Source organism: Coffea arabica, chromosome 8c (assembly GCF_036785885.1).
Source record: "Coffea arabica cultivar ET-39 chromosome 8c, Coffea Arabica ET-39 HiFi, whole genome shotgun sequence".
Lineage (NCBI taxonomy): Eukaryota > Viridiplantae > Streptophyta > Magnoliopsida > Gentianales > Rubiaceae > Coffea > Coffea arabica.
The window spans coordinates 39,633,479-39,649,908 of NC_092325.1; the positions used below are offsets into that span (position 1 = coordinate 39,633,479).

Genomic DNA, 16,430 nt, shown 5'->3' on the forward strand with positions numbered 1-16,430 from the left:
ATATTCAGACTTTATGATCTATTTCTGAATTAAATGAATGTGTTGTGGCATTAAAAGTTTAACTTAGTATAGACAAGGATCCCACTTTTTATTCAGGTTTAGAACAGAAGAATTCTATCCAAATGTGCTTGTTTGTGTAAGCTAGCATATATAGGCTGTCTTTGTTGGTAACTATGATTTTGGAATATTATAAGAATGAAGCTTGAAGGATTAAATATTCAGTCCTTTTTACATTAACAACTAAAAGACGTTGCTTTTCTTCATTAAAAAAAAAGACGTTACTTTTTAAAAAGGTTAAAAAGATAAGAATTAATATTATATACACTGTCAGTGTATATAAAATATACTATCACCATTAAATATATGACACATGTGTAAAATTTGAATTTAAAATTTAAAATTTGTTCATATATCATCCATCCAACGGTGATAATGTATGCACTGATTGTGTATATAAAATTTATAATTTCCAATTTCCAATTTCCAATTCTTCCGTGGCAAAACTGTGAAATACCGAAACTAAGCTAAACCAGCTATATTCTGGGCGATGCAGATTGAACAGCCCTCTGGCCCATATTTCCATTTTACTCTTTGGGCGGTCTGGAATCAAAATTTTCAATCAAAATTTGCAACAGATTCCGAGAAGGTGGGCAGATGAGGGCCTTACGTGGGTGGGCCTTATAACATGGACCATGGGCGAGTGTTGCGTAAATAATGGGATTTTCCAACGAGTGCATGGGTGCCTATTGGGCATTCCTTAAATTTACCCAACTTATTATGTATATATATATATATATATATATATATATATATATATGCTAACAATTATTATTCTCTTTTATATTTATATACTTTTCTATTTAATCTTACTTATCATCAAAGGTTTCCTCGGACAGGACGGAGATTGGCCCTTGAGTGCAAAGGCAAAATGGAGCTTGACTGCAAAACCCACCTGACGAGCAGGGACGAAAGTCGACATTAGTGATTTGACGATGCCGAGTGGAAGGGCCATCGCTCAACGAATAAAAGTTACTTTAGGGATAACAGGCTGATCTTCCCCAAGTGCTCACATTGACGGAAACGTTTGGCACTTTGATGTCGGGTCTTCGCTACCTGGGGTTGTAGTATGTTTCAAGCGTTGGGTTGTTCGCCCATTAAAGTAGTACGTGAGCTGGGTTCAGAAAGTCGTGAGACAGTTTGGTCCATATCCGATGTGAGTGTTAGAGCATTGAGAGGACCTTTTCCTAATACGAGAGGACCGAAAAGGACGCATCCCTTATATTTATTTACTTTTCCTAATTAATTTTACATTTTAAAAAATATGAGACCTGAAATATATATTAACGTTTTGGACACACATTAGATAGACTTGTAAATAATTAGCCATTTTGGTGCATTTAGTTCAGTCCAGGCAATTCTAAATTAATGCTGTTTGATTGAATATTTTTTTTAGTGTAAGTGGGATGTTTCAAATTCGAAATCTCTCAGTTATACTCCCTCCCCCAATACTCCCAGCCCACTCCTCCTCTCCTCTCCCCCTCGTTTGATTGAACTTGAATCATCTTTTAGCTACTTTAGTCTACAATATATTGCCCAGACCCGACCTGATTAGGGATTTTGATACCGCAAGCCGAATTGTTACTTTTGGATTTGATAGTAGATTTTTATATATGTTTGGCTGGTCAGATGGAACTCTCTAGCCTCAACCTCCTTGAGTATATAGACTTCAATTGACACAGTATTTTTTTAACTTTATATTTTATATTTCTATTTTTATTATTTTTAGCAGGGAAAGGATGAGATTTAAAAAATAGAAAGAAATAAATTTCAATTGACATATAGCATTTTTTAACTTTATCATTTTTATTTTTATTTTTTAGGCTCAACCCTAACCTCCTTGACTATATAGACTTCAATTGACATATAGTATTTTTTTTAACTTTATCTTTGATTTTGATTTTTATTTTTTAGCAAGGAAGTGTGATATTTAAGTAGTAGGAAGCGGAAAGGAGGAAATTGAACGCACAACCTCTAATTCATATCTTTGGCTTCATTTCATAAAATACATTATTTTAGTCATATAATTCTATTGTATGACAAATTAGTTAGTAAGTTATAGAACGTGAATTTTCTGGACTTTCACATAAATCACATATGATTCCTAATTTTTTTTAGTTTCCTTCAAATGTACGAGAAGAAAGCCATTTAAAAAAATAAAGTTGGGCAGAATTGTGTATCTTTTTATGCATATACAGTTATACCAGTAAAAAGTATGCTACATTAATTATATATCACTTTTCACTTGTGTTTTGCTTACGAGATATTAAATGCTTAAATAATTTATACTACTCCATTCTTTGTTTTATTTTTATTTTTGACATATAATACTCCATTGTTATACTGCACATAACTCACAAGACACATTTTCATTGGAATAAAATCCAAATTTTGTAACTAAGCAGAATATCATTCATGGACTATGAAAATCGGAAAGCTTACTATTTATTTTACACATTTAGTTAGAAAATACAAATAATTGTTAGGATATTTGAAAATGGAAAAATTTTACAAAGCCTCTTAAAGTGTGAGGTTATCCATTTTTAGCACCTCCACAATTAAAATAGTTGTACTTTAGTCCCCTCCCATTAGGGGTGCAAACGAGCCGAGCCGAGTCGAGCTTTGGCCTTATCGAGTCGAGCCTTAACTTAATTTCATCGAACTCGAACTCGAGCTCGAGCTCGACGAGCTGGTAATTTTCAAGCTCGAGCTCGAGCTCGAGTTCGAGCTCGAAAAAAATAAAAAATAATTATTTTATTTTTAAAAAAATAAATAAAATAATATTTTTTCTTAATAAATAATAAAATATTAAGGATATTTATGTAATTTTACTATTAAAAATAAAAATAAAAAAAATAAATATATATATACTCGAGCTCGCGAGCCGGCTCGCGAGCTAACGAGCTTAATGTTTTGAGCTCGAGCAGCTCGAGCTCGACTCGAGCTCGATATTGATCGAGCTCGACTCGAGCTCGAATCGAGCGGCTCGCGAGCGGCTCGATTCGTTTGCACCCCTACCTCCCATATTCAATAAGGCAAATTACACTTTACCCCTTGTGATTTAGTACTTTTTTACATAACCCCCTATAGTTTCAAAAGTTATACATAACCCCCTCATGATTTAGATTAAAATGTCAAAGTGAAAGAATTTGCAATCCATAATGGAGTCAACTAAAATATCAAAAATACCCCTTCGTAAAGTTGAAAATTATTTATTAATCACATGGGGATTATGTTTATATTTTGAAAACCATAAAGGGGTTGTATGTTAAAGCACTAAATCACAAGGGGATTATATGGTAAAACATAAAATCACACGGGGTTAGAGTTAGAGTGTCATGCATATTATATTTATATATTTTGATTACTTCAGCTATTTTAATTTTTAATCAAGGGTAATTTTGACATTTTTGTAAGTTTCGTTATAAATGATCATTTCCGTCATTTTGATACTTTAATCCAAATTATGAGAGGGTTATATATAACTTTTAAAACTGTAGGAGGTTATGTGAAAATAGCTATATCACATGGGGTAATGTGTATTTTGCCCTATTCAACAGTCACCATTCAATTATTCGTCTGAAAATATAGCATGCTCCTATATTCAAGTCTTGCACTTTGCCAGGCATCATCCGGCTAATTAAGGAATACAATGCCCTGGGATGCAAGATCTTATTGGATTGCTTTAACTATAGCAAAAAAGAAGCTTCATGTTACTTGGTGCCACATGCCAATTCCTTTTCATCTATAGCATCATTGGTTGATTATTCCCTAGTTCGGGTACCAAAATCAGATTAGGACTTTGTCTTAGGACCTTTATAAGAAAGAAAATGAAATGAAGTCATTTCTTCTTTCACTTAATTAATATTTTCACAAAATATCTACCTATTATGTACAAGAACAAATTCAATATAAAGTTACAAACCAAATCCTTAGCCTACTAGCTAGACTGGAGGAAACTTGTTGCATATCAGAAACAAATCCTTGCACCATTAGTTAGATTGGAGAAAACTTGTTGCATATCAGAAGTTGAAAACAATGAATATTGATCTTAAGCCAATGAAAAGTAGACAAGAATTGAAATGTGCCTAAAATGAGGATTACCTAGTCATGATTTATGGGGACTAGATCCATAACACCTTCTCTTTTAAGAGCACTTATTGAGGAAAATAGAAACTAAAGCCCCCTCCTCGTAAATTTTGATTTGATTACTTAAGAACTTAGTAGACTTTCCTCCTTGTATCATGAATTTCGTTGTTTGTTTTGTTTTCCACCAAAAATTATAGAAGAAAAGGATGGGAAGTTAACTGGAGACAAAAAAAATAGTACATTGCTGTTAAAGGAAATAACGAATGATGGTGCAAAAGCAGGCCAACCAAAAAGAAAAGACAAATAAAGCACAAGGAGGCTATTTGTTTTCTTCAGTGTAGATTGACAATCTGCAATATGATGAAAACTTAAAATGCAAAAGGAGATTCTCATGCAGCAACACAGCAATTACTATAAACAAAAGAGAACCCTTATTAAAAAAGAGAGAAAGAGAGAGAGTTTTTGGCGTTGAAATTTGCTCAAAGAATCCTTCCAGAGGAGACCAGAAGTCACCATCTTGAAGTTGAAACATATCCAATCTGGCGAGCCATCTGTCAGATTTATAAGGCACAAAAAGTTAAATACAAGAATTATCTCAAACACATCCCCTTTGTTTTAGAAGTTAAATTTTTTTCCCATTTTATGTCTTTTTAATTCTTAACCATGAGAAGAATAAAATGTCCATGGATTATTGGAAGTTTTCGATATTCTATAGCATAGAATGGCAAGTCTTCTCATGATTAACAATCTATGTAACTCTAAAATTCAATATGGAATTATTTTTTCAATTTGAACGATTATACAGAATGGTTTGATAAAGAATTAACATGGCTGGTAAAGAACTAGTAATTCTTAAAAATTTACCTCAAAAAGTTGTGGGCAAATTAAATTATGGGCAGATTTCAGACATTCAATGGAGATCTTTTCCAATCTAGACCTCTGTCTCTGCCTGCAAACCATTGAACTGTCCTTGTTGCTATAGACAGCCAGAGCTTTCTAATTATCTCGTTCCTTCTCCCACTCCTGGACAAGACTGATGATTCATTAGTCCGGTTTCTGGCACTGTACTCTGCATATCGTGGAAAGTTGATTATTTCTGACTTTGATCTCTTCTCAGCTGAATCGAGTAGCGTCAAGTTTACCTTCTGGTTTAGGCCAATGTTGGCAGCAATTGGTGGGCTTGATGCTGTAACTGGATGTCCTATAACTTTGCTGACTTTTGATACATACAATGGTTTTCTTTCTCTGTCTTCTTTGATCTCGAAAATACTTTGATTCATGAGAAATTCTTCGCCAAACGTCTGGCGTTCAGGCTTGAATGGGGAGAATATTTTACTTGAGTTCAGATTCAGCATTTCAGACCTTAAGCACAATAAGTCTGAGGAGTTGACATCGCTCCATCAACTTCTGTAAATAAGGTCAGAGAAAAAGATTTTGTGCTTGAATTTATGCAAGAGATCTCTGTCTGATTTATCAGCTCTCTACCTCTGGGGATTGACTGATCTTCTTTCCTGCCTACACTGAGTTTCTGAAGACTTCTGACCATATTAAATCTGGATGACTTGTGATGTTCTTGCTCTCTTTGGATGAAAAGTTCAATATTGGTTCCTCTGACAGATTGGATGAGTTTTGAGGGTACCTTAAACTATTTGTAAAAGAAAAGCTCCTGAGATCCACTGTATCAAACTTGTACCTGCAAAGAGGGCAGCTAGAGTGGCTTTCAAGCCACTTATCAATACAATTTATGTGGAATGCATGCTTGCACCCTGGCAACAAGCGAAGCACTTCGATGTCTTCACACTTTGATAAACAAACTGCACATTCTAGGCCTTCTTTTGAGCCCTTAAGTGATGAGAAAGTGAAAAATGGGAGAGAATCAATTATACTTTTTTGCAACCCGGATACTGATCGAAGAACACCTTCAGGCTCTTGCTCTTGATCATCTGGGTCATTAGACAGAGCTGAGTGACACAATTTGGTGTATGCCAGCAACAAAAAAAAGTAATGTAATCATTACTGAAAGAATACCAACAATGACAACAAGTTTTGGATTGACAGGATTGCGGAGATGCTGACTGGGGCTATCTAGTGCTTTGACATGTAACGCTGAGAACAGAACTATGATTGATGCCTTCTTAAGATTCATTGAGTGAACTGGCAGTCTTCTTGGTTTCCAGAAGTGGATATCTAGGCTGCCATTTATCTGTTTCATTTTCCATGAAATCCAGTGGCCAAAAGGGTGTCAAATGGCTTCTCAGCTTTGTACATGAAAGTTGTCCTTGTGCAAGATCTGATTCTCTGGTCTCTTATTCGCTGCCTCTTTTGCCATCTTATTTAAAGGTCTTCACTGGTTGCCTCATCCGTCTTTAATAGGATCTGCTAGAAATATTAAGACAAAGATTACCATCCATTACCATCTGTCTTTAATAGGAAAGTGTACTGAATCCATCAAAATAATCTCCATAGGTAGGTACATTTCTGCTGGCTATAGTCTGATCAAAATAATTGTTTGGCCTCCTCCAGAGGCGATAGAAATCAGATTGGGAACCTCTAAAATCATACGTTAGCAGAATTGCCACTTCTGATTGCATGAAATTTCTTTGCAGCCTTGGACAGCAAAGATTATATAATGTAAAGGATGATTTTTTGCTAGTTCAAGAAATCAGGCCAGATACAAATGGTTCAAAGTCTCGGCCGAGTTGTCACCGGAACAGACCCTCCGATACGATATCGGGACGAGATGATTCCAAAATATTTGACTCGCCAAGAACTCGGTCGAGAAGTCTTCGATACAGATAGTCTCGGCCGAGTCGGCTCGAGTCATCCGAGTCAACTCACAAGTTTACATTTACAGATTCTCTTTTGCTATTTTTTAATTATTTTTGTTTAGCATATTTTTGAATATTATTCACAATTTTAAAATATTAAATGCTTCAAAATTTGTATTTCGCCGAAACCGATATAGAACGGTCCGGACAGCGACCGCTACTTTGAACCACGGATACATTTGTAGCACCCCAAAAGTTGTTCTTTTTAGCACTGTGTTGAACGTTGAAACAGCATCTACAAGTAAGATGTTCCGTCGTTAGCTGGGAAAAAACTATCTACTATTCATATTTTATAGTACTGTGAACGGTATCTCTGCCGATAGCCTCTAAACAAAAGAGGCTATTTACAACAAACGAGGATAAGAGCCACAAATGATTTTTATGACTCCAGATAATCGCCACTTCCTTCACTTGTGCACTCAAAGGCACAAGACAGCGGCAATCTGTAATTGAAAAGCCTGTTCAAAACTGTCCTACAAATGAATACTTCGATCTATCAAGCATGTTCCACAGTTCAATTCACAAATTCAGATGCGTAGCCAGCTAATCTGGTGATAATAAAGTTTTGTCTACAAGGTTTTGTCTACAAAGATGAGTACTGTCAAATGAACTGTCATCACCTTTGTTGATTCAGTCAGACTATCAATCTTTCTTTTTCCCCTGAAAATTAAAAACATGTTTCTGGTTGTTCAAAGGATTACTGGAGAGATGCCAGCTGCTTCAGCTGTTTATCTGGTACTGCATGTTAGAACTTGTAATTATCTACATATTTGTTGCTTTTTACATGTATGAACGGCCATCATCTGCTTCAGATTAAAGCAATAAAGAGCATATAAGAATAAAGAATACCACAAGGACAAAAATGAAGGAGGGCAACCATGCACATCTAACACCCTAGATAGCTCTGAATTGTTATTTCTTTCACATATTAGATCTGACAACTAGATTTCAAACGAAAAATAGGTAAATCTTACAGACAAGAAAGAACTTTTACACAAGAAAAGGAATGTACCCTCTGCCGAAATGTCTATAAACCTTGGTATTCCCTGAATGTGCAAACAAGCACGCCTCTAGAATTTAAATTTATGCAATTTATAACTCCACATTGATCTCACGCCAAAGATATTGCTAGCCTTGTGAACATAATGCCAGAAAAGCTCCATGAAAACCATACGGCACTCTACTTGGAAGCGTGATCTTGGCAATTGGTTCACTTGCAAACTTCTTGGCATCAATGACATAGACCTGGATAGAGGGCATGGCAGTTGTAAAACTTATTGCTAAGGAATCAATACACAATACCTTCTACACACTCTCTACCTTAATAAATGTGATATAACTTGCCTGAGATATATTAGTCCGTTCATCGTGTACAAACGCGATGATCCAACCATCATCCTCTTCAACACCAACAGAGTTAGGGACAAAGGTGGCTCCTGAACAAAATGTGTTTTCTTGAAACTTGTGACGCTCAACCTTCATGGACTCTTCAGGCTGGTAATCCAACTAGAATCAATGATTTTGGTATTTCAGAAAACAATAAAAGAGGGGGAATTCGAAACTTCAAGAAAAGCACAGAAGAATAGCAGAGGAAACGGTACCAGTGAAAGGTCAAATGCTTTGTCTTCAAAATAAAGCTTTGCAAGTCCACCGTATTTTGCCATCCCTGAGAATTTCAATCACCCAGTCGATTTTAATTAAGAAAGCTCTTGGCAGAGGGCAAGACTTGCGTCTAGACTCTACAGAGATGGCAGTTACATGGGTACCTGAGTTTGAGCTTGCCGTAGAATCAACAACCTGTGTGTATCCATATTTATTTTTAACACCAGTAAATTTCTCATTTATAACAGGGAATTCCATAGAAAACTCTGTCCCAGTAAGATATCTTCCTTTAACCTCTCCAGATTCAATGTTCAATCTCCACTCATAAACACGACTAAAAAATGCTCCATCCTGTAAATCTTTCTGAGATGTATCTACTGACCTTATATGCTTAAAACCTCTGGAAAACCACTCAAATTTGTTAGAACCAAATTCAGGTCCTGGTATAATTGATCCACGAGCTCTGCACGCCATCACCACAATCTGCTCAGTGCAATAATAACTTCAAAATGTGTCAATTGTTAGTTGTTACAACGATGAGGTAGCTTTCAATTTAAGGACTGGTACATGTGCACCAAAAACAGAAACAAATTATCTTTTCAGGTAAAAATTAGCTTGATTATTTGATGAAGAATCAATAATTACCTCATCACCATCCTCGAAACAATTAATCATGTGAAGTGCAGCGCATGCTTCCACCTCAAACCACCTGATGGACTTAGCATCTCCATAACGAGGCATTACTCCAATTCTTGCATATCCTTCTGTCTCATACCTTATTAGTCTACAAAGCCAACAAATGAAAGAGATGACTGGAACATATTCCAAAAATCTGATCTATATTCATTAAAAGACACGAATATTGATCTAAGGAGTACATACGGGCCACCAGTCATCAGTCGATTCATGTCTATAGTTAGCGGAAAATCCATGATCACATTATAGCTGCAAAATGAGTTGAAACTTATGAAGATAGTGTCATAATTAAATTAGTTATTTTGGACTAACACATGCTCCGACTAGATTAAGATAGACTACCTTTCTGTAACCCCTATGTCATGGCAAAGAGTGCACCTTTTTAGTCCAAGGTCCACTTGATGTTTCATTTTCCTCCCGTCAGCTGTCCAGGGGGGAAAATGTCTCAACCAGCGGCTATTGTTGGAGGCTAATCAGTGATAAAATCGAACAAAACCTTACCTGATAGGACTCCCAGCTTCATATGTGGCCTTTGTGCACTAACCCCAAACACTACAAGTTCTCCTGTTGATAAAACTTTCTGTATCCCTTAGAAAGCATGAAAAACTAATCTCAGTTCATATATGTAAAGTTACCATAGTGATGACATTCATGATACATCATACATGTGAATTGTTTGAGTACCTTGGGGTGGCTGGTAAAGGGTCCATCCCAAGCTCCATGAAGGTCCCATTTTCCTATAGTTTCAAGTGTCTTGATGTCAATTTCTTGAGGTGCATGATTCTCAGCAATCGCATAGAATCTCCCAGAATGCTCAAAAACGTTGGTATTGCTAAGGAATTTGTCAACAGTGCCAAATCTCAACTGAGACGAGAAACATAAACTCAAGTTGTCAGAAGGTGACTACAACAGCATTGTGTAGAATTCTTAGAAGGCTAGGGACTCAAATGTTTCAACAGTCAGGGATTAGCTATCCTGTTAGTAATCTTGCGACTAATTAGTTCAATCATTATCGTTATTGTGCTAATTTGGACGGAGTTACTGTTTTCTTGATTAATGTTCTAGACTGGCAGGATTTCTGTAGTTTCCTGGTGCAAATAGGGTACTAATTTGGATCAGGAAATAAGCATCTTAATCAGGAAGTGGATTCAAACAATATTTGATGAAGAATTTACTATTCAAACAATTTAATGAACAGTATTTTAAAAAGTAACAATCTCGGGTGCTTTTTTGGTAATCTAATATGCATATTCCAAAATTGTCACTGCCCTTCTACTTAAGGACAAGGCACTTCATAAGCAAGGCATAAATAAACAGGTGGCTTGAGGATTGCCCCATCCTAAATTCCTGACTATTCTGGAGCCTTAATTATCCCGTCCCTTCCTCCAATCATGTGTCTTCATTATGCTGATGTATAAAGCAAAATCATATGATATTCTTTTCTGTGATGTGATGTGCAATCTTAGAAATTCAATAGCTAAATTGACACCCAAAAAAAAAAAAAATCAATGGGTAAAATGGAAAATGAAACTTTAGTCTGATGAATGCAATTTAGCCTCCTAGTCTTCAGTCATATACTATAATGATCCAAGAAACTTTTTGACTCGAGAAAAAATTTTATGAAATAATCATTCCATGCAATAATTAACAAATACAGTAATACTAGCTGTGTTAGTCAGCTGTAGCTGGCACACGTTTTAATCATAAGTACACTTATTAATCATCAGGTAACTAAAATATGATCCCACATTATTATTTAATAAATCAAGTGAATTTTAATAATGCCAGCCTACCAAGTTCAGCATAAGAGCAGAAAAAACAGCTGGTGAATCTCCTTCGATTGCTGGAAGGAAAGCAGGCTTTCTTCTTGCTATTTCATATTTGAATGTATCTGATTGGACATATCTGTTTTTGTATGAAATGGTCCTGGTGCCACTGCTCAGTTTATTAAAATATATTGCATGAAGCATTCCTTCTCCTTCTATCCATGTATGGCTTGATTTTCCAAACATAGAAATTGCTGATTTGTATCCTCCAAAAAGTGGGTTCGGTCCTGCAAATTCATAGATTTCAGTCTGGAATTATTAAGTTGGTAATTGACTAATTGGAAATGCGACAAACATTTATTTGGTATGCAGTTTCTGTCCATATTAGCCAATCTTACATCGTTAAATACAGAAACATAATTCCGTGGTCAATTATTTACACATCGAAACATATTTCAGAAGCAAACGAAATTACTTTGTAGGAAACAGTCTAACAGAATAAATTATGTATCATTACATTGCAATCATCTAAGCCTTTGCACAAAAATCAAAAGTTTTTTGGATGCATGGCCTAGATCCTTACCCCCCCCCCCCCCCTTTTTTTTTTGAAAGACTGGACACTACATATTGAAATCTAGTGGGCTGCATAAGCTGGATGTTAAATCAATTAATTTGGCACTATGCCAACCATCATGAAAAGATATATTATGCCTTAGTGCCCGCTTATGTAATTAAATTAAAATTTCCCCAGTGTTTAACATTTTAATTTCTTACAATCCTGATACCACTACACTCAATCCAGAAGTTACACAAATGTCACGAAAAAGATCAAGAATAGGAGGTTATAATGGGCAAGGGAATACTTCTTGATTTCTCTTAATTTTTTCAAACTTTGAAAAATGTGTTATAAAGATAAAAGTAATAATAAATAACTAGAATAAAGAGGGTAAAAGAATTCAACCTTGTAACACAATTTATTTTGAGCTAACTGTAACACAATTTCTCAACCTTGACTTCTAATTCAAGACACTCCCATCCTGTAATTCAGAAATCAAGAATCATTTGAGCTCTTGATCATACGGCCAGGCCAACATCATGTTTCAACAACTTAGGTCCACTAGTTTTCATAAATCTCTTGGTTAGGTTTAGAGAATATCCTCTATATTGAATAAGCTCCTAAAGTGGACGGCATCCAAAGACACGAGTAGTACAACAAGAAAACTCAAAGGCTACAACTAGAAGTATAATTTTCTTTCTGGAGGACGCCATTACTTCCAACAGCAACATGGCTGATGGCAAAATCGAATTTCCAAGAATGGAAGCTAATATAAGATCTGGACTCTTGAAGATTTTGAGGATGACCATTTGTACAGTGTCATCGTCAAACAGTGACTGATCAAGTAAATTTTGATCGAGCAGAAAGAGATAGTTCTTTCTTTTTCTCTTGTATTTGACAATAACAACGGTCATATAGCCAGTAGAGCAAGTAGGAAATTCATACAAGAGTAGGCCAAAAAAACCTACTAATGCCCTAAAAATAATTAAAAGTAGGAAAGCATTGTTATTCTTAGGAAAAAAGAAAAAAGAAAAAAAAAACCACCAATGTCCTACAACTCTTTTAAAGCATTGGGTTTGTGCTTCCAACCGTCATTAAAGTGAAGAAATATGTATGTTAAGTATTTTTTTTGTGATACTTTTGATACACATGTATATTGATTTTCTACAAATTATTGAGGTAAAAAAATTTGTTTTAAAACCCAATACAAAAAAGTATGGATTAATTTTTCTATACTAACAGTGTATATACTATTAGCATTGGATAAATGATAAATATGTAAAATTTAAATTTAAAATTTAACTTTTACACACATGTCATGAATTAAATGGTGATAATGTATACACTGTCAGTGTATATAAGATTTACTCAAAAAGTATTTATAAATCAATAAAGTCAACCAACTTTTTTTGTAGAAATCGTACACCTAATATTGAAATATGGGATTTAGAGATTCTGAGCTCAAATCCTTTTCAATTATTGGAAAAAAAAAACTAATAATGAAATGTATCTTTGGCCAGTGTAGGCACGTGCCATGAACCTGACTAAGGATCGCCAGTCACATCAGAGGCCGGTGCGAAATATACGTACCGTTTCTGATGTAAACTCCGTCGGGAAAATCGTCTGGAATAATCCCTTCTATATCCGCTACATGAATACACCCTTCCAGCTCTTCTACCGGAGCAAAATTTGTCTGCACCCATCATTTTTTCTGGTTAATTATCATGTGATTATTGTTCCTAGATTAAGCGTTCCTGGATGCATATCGGATTATGCCCCGGGAAAAATAAAATGGAGGCATGTACCTGAGACGGGAGCAATGGCTGATCAACAAAATCAAACGCCAAGTCAACAAATGCATCTATCAGTTCCACCGCATTCTTCTTGATTGTTTCAGGTACCCCGGTTAAGATTTTCTTCAGCTTTCTCAGCAGTGGCTATACCAATGGAGACAATTTACGGGTTAAGGAACATTGAAAAAAAAAAATGAAAAGGCATAAAGAAACGACACCAGAAATAGAGGGAGAAAATTACCTTGGATGGAAATGGAAGAAAGGTTCCAATAAAGCTGGAGAAATCATATTTTACAGGGAGAGAAGGCCTCTGTGATGAGCTAGAGCTACACACCGGAAATGAATAATTGCATGTATACATCTGTTTGCTGGGGCTGTTGAATTCAGTTTTATCTATAGAAGAAATTCAGCTGAATGGTGTTCATCATGTTGATTAACTTGGAAACAGCCATGTTGAAAGTGCATCTTTATAGGCAAATTGATCAAGGTTTTCTTTGCTTCCGACATCTTGGAAACAGTTAAATTGAAGTGGAGTTTGGCTGCATTATGCTTAGTGGAAGCGATATTTAAATTTGGAATATTCCTAATAGAGCCATATTCTAGATAAATTAATCCAATAAGAATTAGGCTTTGTCAATGTTATGCCATTGTTATCGGCTGATCTTGTTCAAGGTCGATGAGAACTCTATTTTCTATCCAAAAAAAAATAAAAAAATGATGCAGCCAGACAGGAAACGTACCAATATTTCCTAGAGTCTATTTGATATTCTTTTCCATTCCCGGAGTTTGAAGACTCAATCTAATTAGTAGACCAAACCGTTTGATTTTTAGCGAATTGCCTTGATTTAGTGATCAAAATTAAGACTGCAGAGTTTAGAAATTTTGAGTTCAATTTTCACTATGTCTGAATTTCATGTCTCACTATTTATTGTTTTATTTGTAGGGTTCTTGAGTTGTAACTGTCATCAGCTAAAGTTAGTTTACGGATTGTATTGCTCTAACAATTGTGAGTTTGTTGTTATCTTAAAACAAAAGAACCAAAAAATAAAACAAAATACCGGTTAACTTCAAATGGCTTGTTTACGTAGCTCTGGTCAAATTAAGAAGATGACTTGTATAGAAATACTATCCATCCATTTCTATTATTGGTTCAAAAAAAAAAAAAAAAAAACTAGCCTGTTCTATCTAATTCGTCCAGTATTTCCCTTGATACTGTCTCCTTGACACATAACTCACAGAATGACAAGTTTTGTGCTCAAATGGACATACAAAAAATAACACAAACAGATATAGTGTAAGGATTAATTTTTTTTTTACATTGAAAATGTATACCATAACAAGTCTAGATGCATACTAAGTAATCAAAATTAGAATTCAAACTTCAAATTTTATGATAGGTTGCAATTCTATCATTTATTTTATTATTAATTTCCCCTATTACCTGATTTGACGTGGGTTAATTGATGGATTCTACTTACTTTTAGTATTTTATATTTATTTCAAGGAGTAGAACAAAAATATGATAACAAGTGCCAATTCGACAGGAAAAGAGTCCAAGTCACGGAGCTTATCCCAGGGGCATTGTTGGAGAAGGCAAACTTTTGCCCATTTTAGTAATTGTCGAAGACAAAAGGAAAAAAAGGAGAGTCTTGGATTCATTGAAAAAACCGCCGCAGAGAACAAAAATGTTAGTTGGTAATTAGGTAGTATAGAGAATGAGGTAGCAGAGGATTTTTCCTCCTGGAGCTTAGTTCTTCTTTGACTTTTCCTTCTTGGCTTTTGAGTGGCCTTGCTCTACGGATGTTAGGAGCAACTAGGAGATTCAATCATTCCCTGTAACTTTCGTTTGCCTTTCAATTGTTCGGACGAATTGGGTTTCCCAAAACACAAACAATGGCCGCGACTTTTGCTGCGATTTTGTATGGGATTTTTGCATCAAATATGAACTAATTTTTTCACTATAGTCAAGGAAAAACGGAGGCTCTGGTTTGTTTAAAAATTATGAAATCGATTTAATTTTATCTTTTTTTTATTTATTGGTATTCGCATATTCCTTGATTGCAGTACTTATGATTATTTAATTAATTGATTATTTTGGATCCGGATAATTAGTTAATTTGGTAATCTATTGTCAATTAAGGCATTAAATCCGTAATTATTTAATTGTCTTGAAATAGTGACAACTGGCATGATTAGGTTTGTATCAGGGGAATACGTGGGTTAATCTGAAATAACCCTGGTAGTGCGTTATTTGGTTAAAATAGGGCTCCTCTAATACGTAAGACAATTGGGGAATTAAATCTTATGGGCGTACTTAGGATTATTTCTCAATTAGAGCAGTGATTAACGGACGTACCTTAATCACCGACACAGTAAGGAGGAGTTGACTGCCATCACTTTTTTGGTAGTTATAACCTATTTATTAATAAATAATTGAAATTACCTTTGTTTCAATGATCAATTATGTGAACAATTACTGAAGTGATAGGGTATAATTTATTAGTAATTTTATTATTAATTTCCCCTTCTATCCCTGACAAATATTGTGTTAATTACTGGTATTTACTCATATTTGGTATTTGGAATCAATTTCAGGAGTGAAGCAGAAATATTACCAAATGGAGGGACTTTCTAGAGCATATTACTAAGGGGCAATTCAGTTGGGTCTAGCATTGATAATTCATCTTATCAATTTCGGTGGGGGCCCATGGAATAAAGATCACTAGTCATTTGACCAAAAGGAGGCAACGTACAAAAGCTAAGAAAACTAAGAAGAAATGCGCAGCTTGTGTCCAATTGGTGAGGACCAGAGACCATATAGCCTTAGTCAACTCCCTTTTGCTGATATAAGTAGAGACGTACAGGAGCAAAAAGGGGAACATCTTTCTTACGGCTTTTTACCTCTAGTTTTAGTCTTTAGTTTAGATTCAGTTTTTCTTTCCTTTCCCTGACTGGCCTCTGACACACGCCAGATGTTCGACAATATTCCCCAATGGGAAAAACACCTCTTATTCCTTGCTTCCTAAAAAAAACCGCTATGCCT

The 16,430-nt window shown here is 35.2% G+C and overlaps 1 protein-coding gene and 1 pseudogene across 1 annotated transcript; both read right to left on the reverse strand.

Annotated features, from left to right (window-relative positions):
* Window positions 1-4,610: 4,610 nt before the first annotated feature.
* Window positions 4,611-6,358, reverse strand: LOC113706119 (E3 ubiquitin-protein ligase ATL42-like; annotated as a pseudogene).
* A 1,479-nt stretch (window positions 6,359-7,837) lies between these two features.
* LOC113706120 (carotenoid 9,10(9',10')-cleavage dioxygenase 1-like) lies at window positions 7,838-14,733 on the reverse strand. Its single transcript, XM_072062564.1, has 13 exons — window positions 13,629-14,733; window positions 13,400-13,531; window positions 13,185-13,287; window positions 11,066-11,325; window positions 9,957-10,136; window positions 9,774-9,852; window positions 9,615-9,696; window positions 9,459-9,521; window positions 9,222-9,360; window positions 8,741-9,059; window positions 8,576-8,640; window positions 8,319-8,480; window positions 7,838-8,219 (listed from the first exon to the last, which is right to left on the reverse strand). The coding sequence occupies exons 1-13, from the start codon at window positions 13,746-13,748 to the stop codon at window positions 8,103-8,105; spliced, it is 1,821 nt and encodes a 606-aa protein (XP_071918665.1). The 5' UTR covers window positions 13,749-14,733; the 3' UTR covers window positions 7,838-8,102.
* Window positions 14,734-16,430: the final 1,697 nt, after the last annotated feature.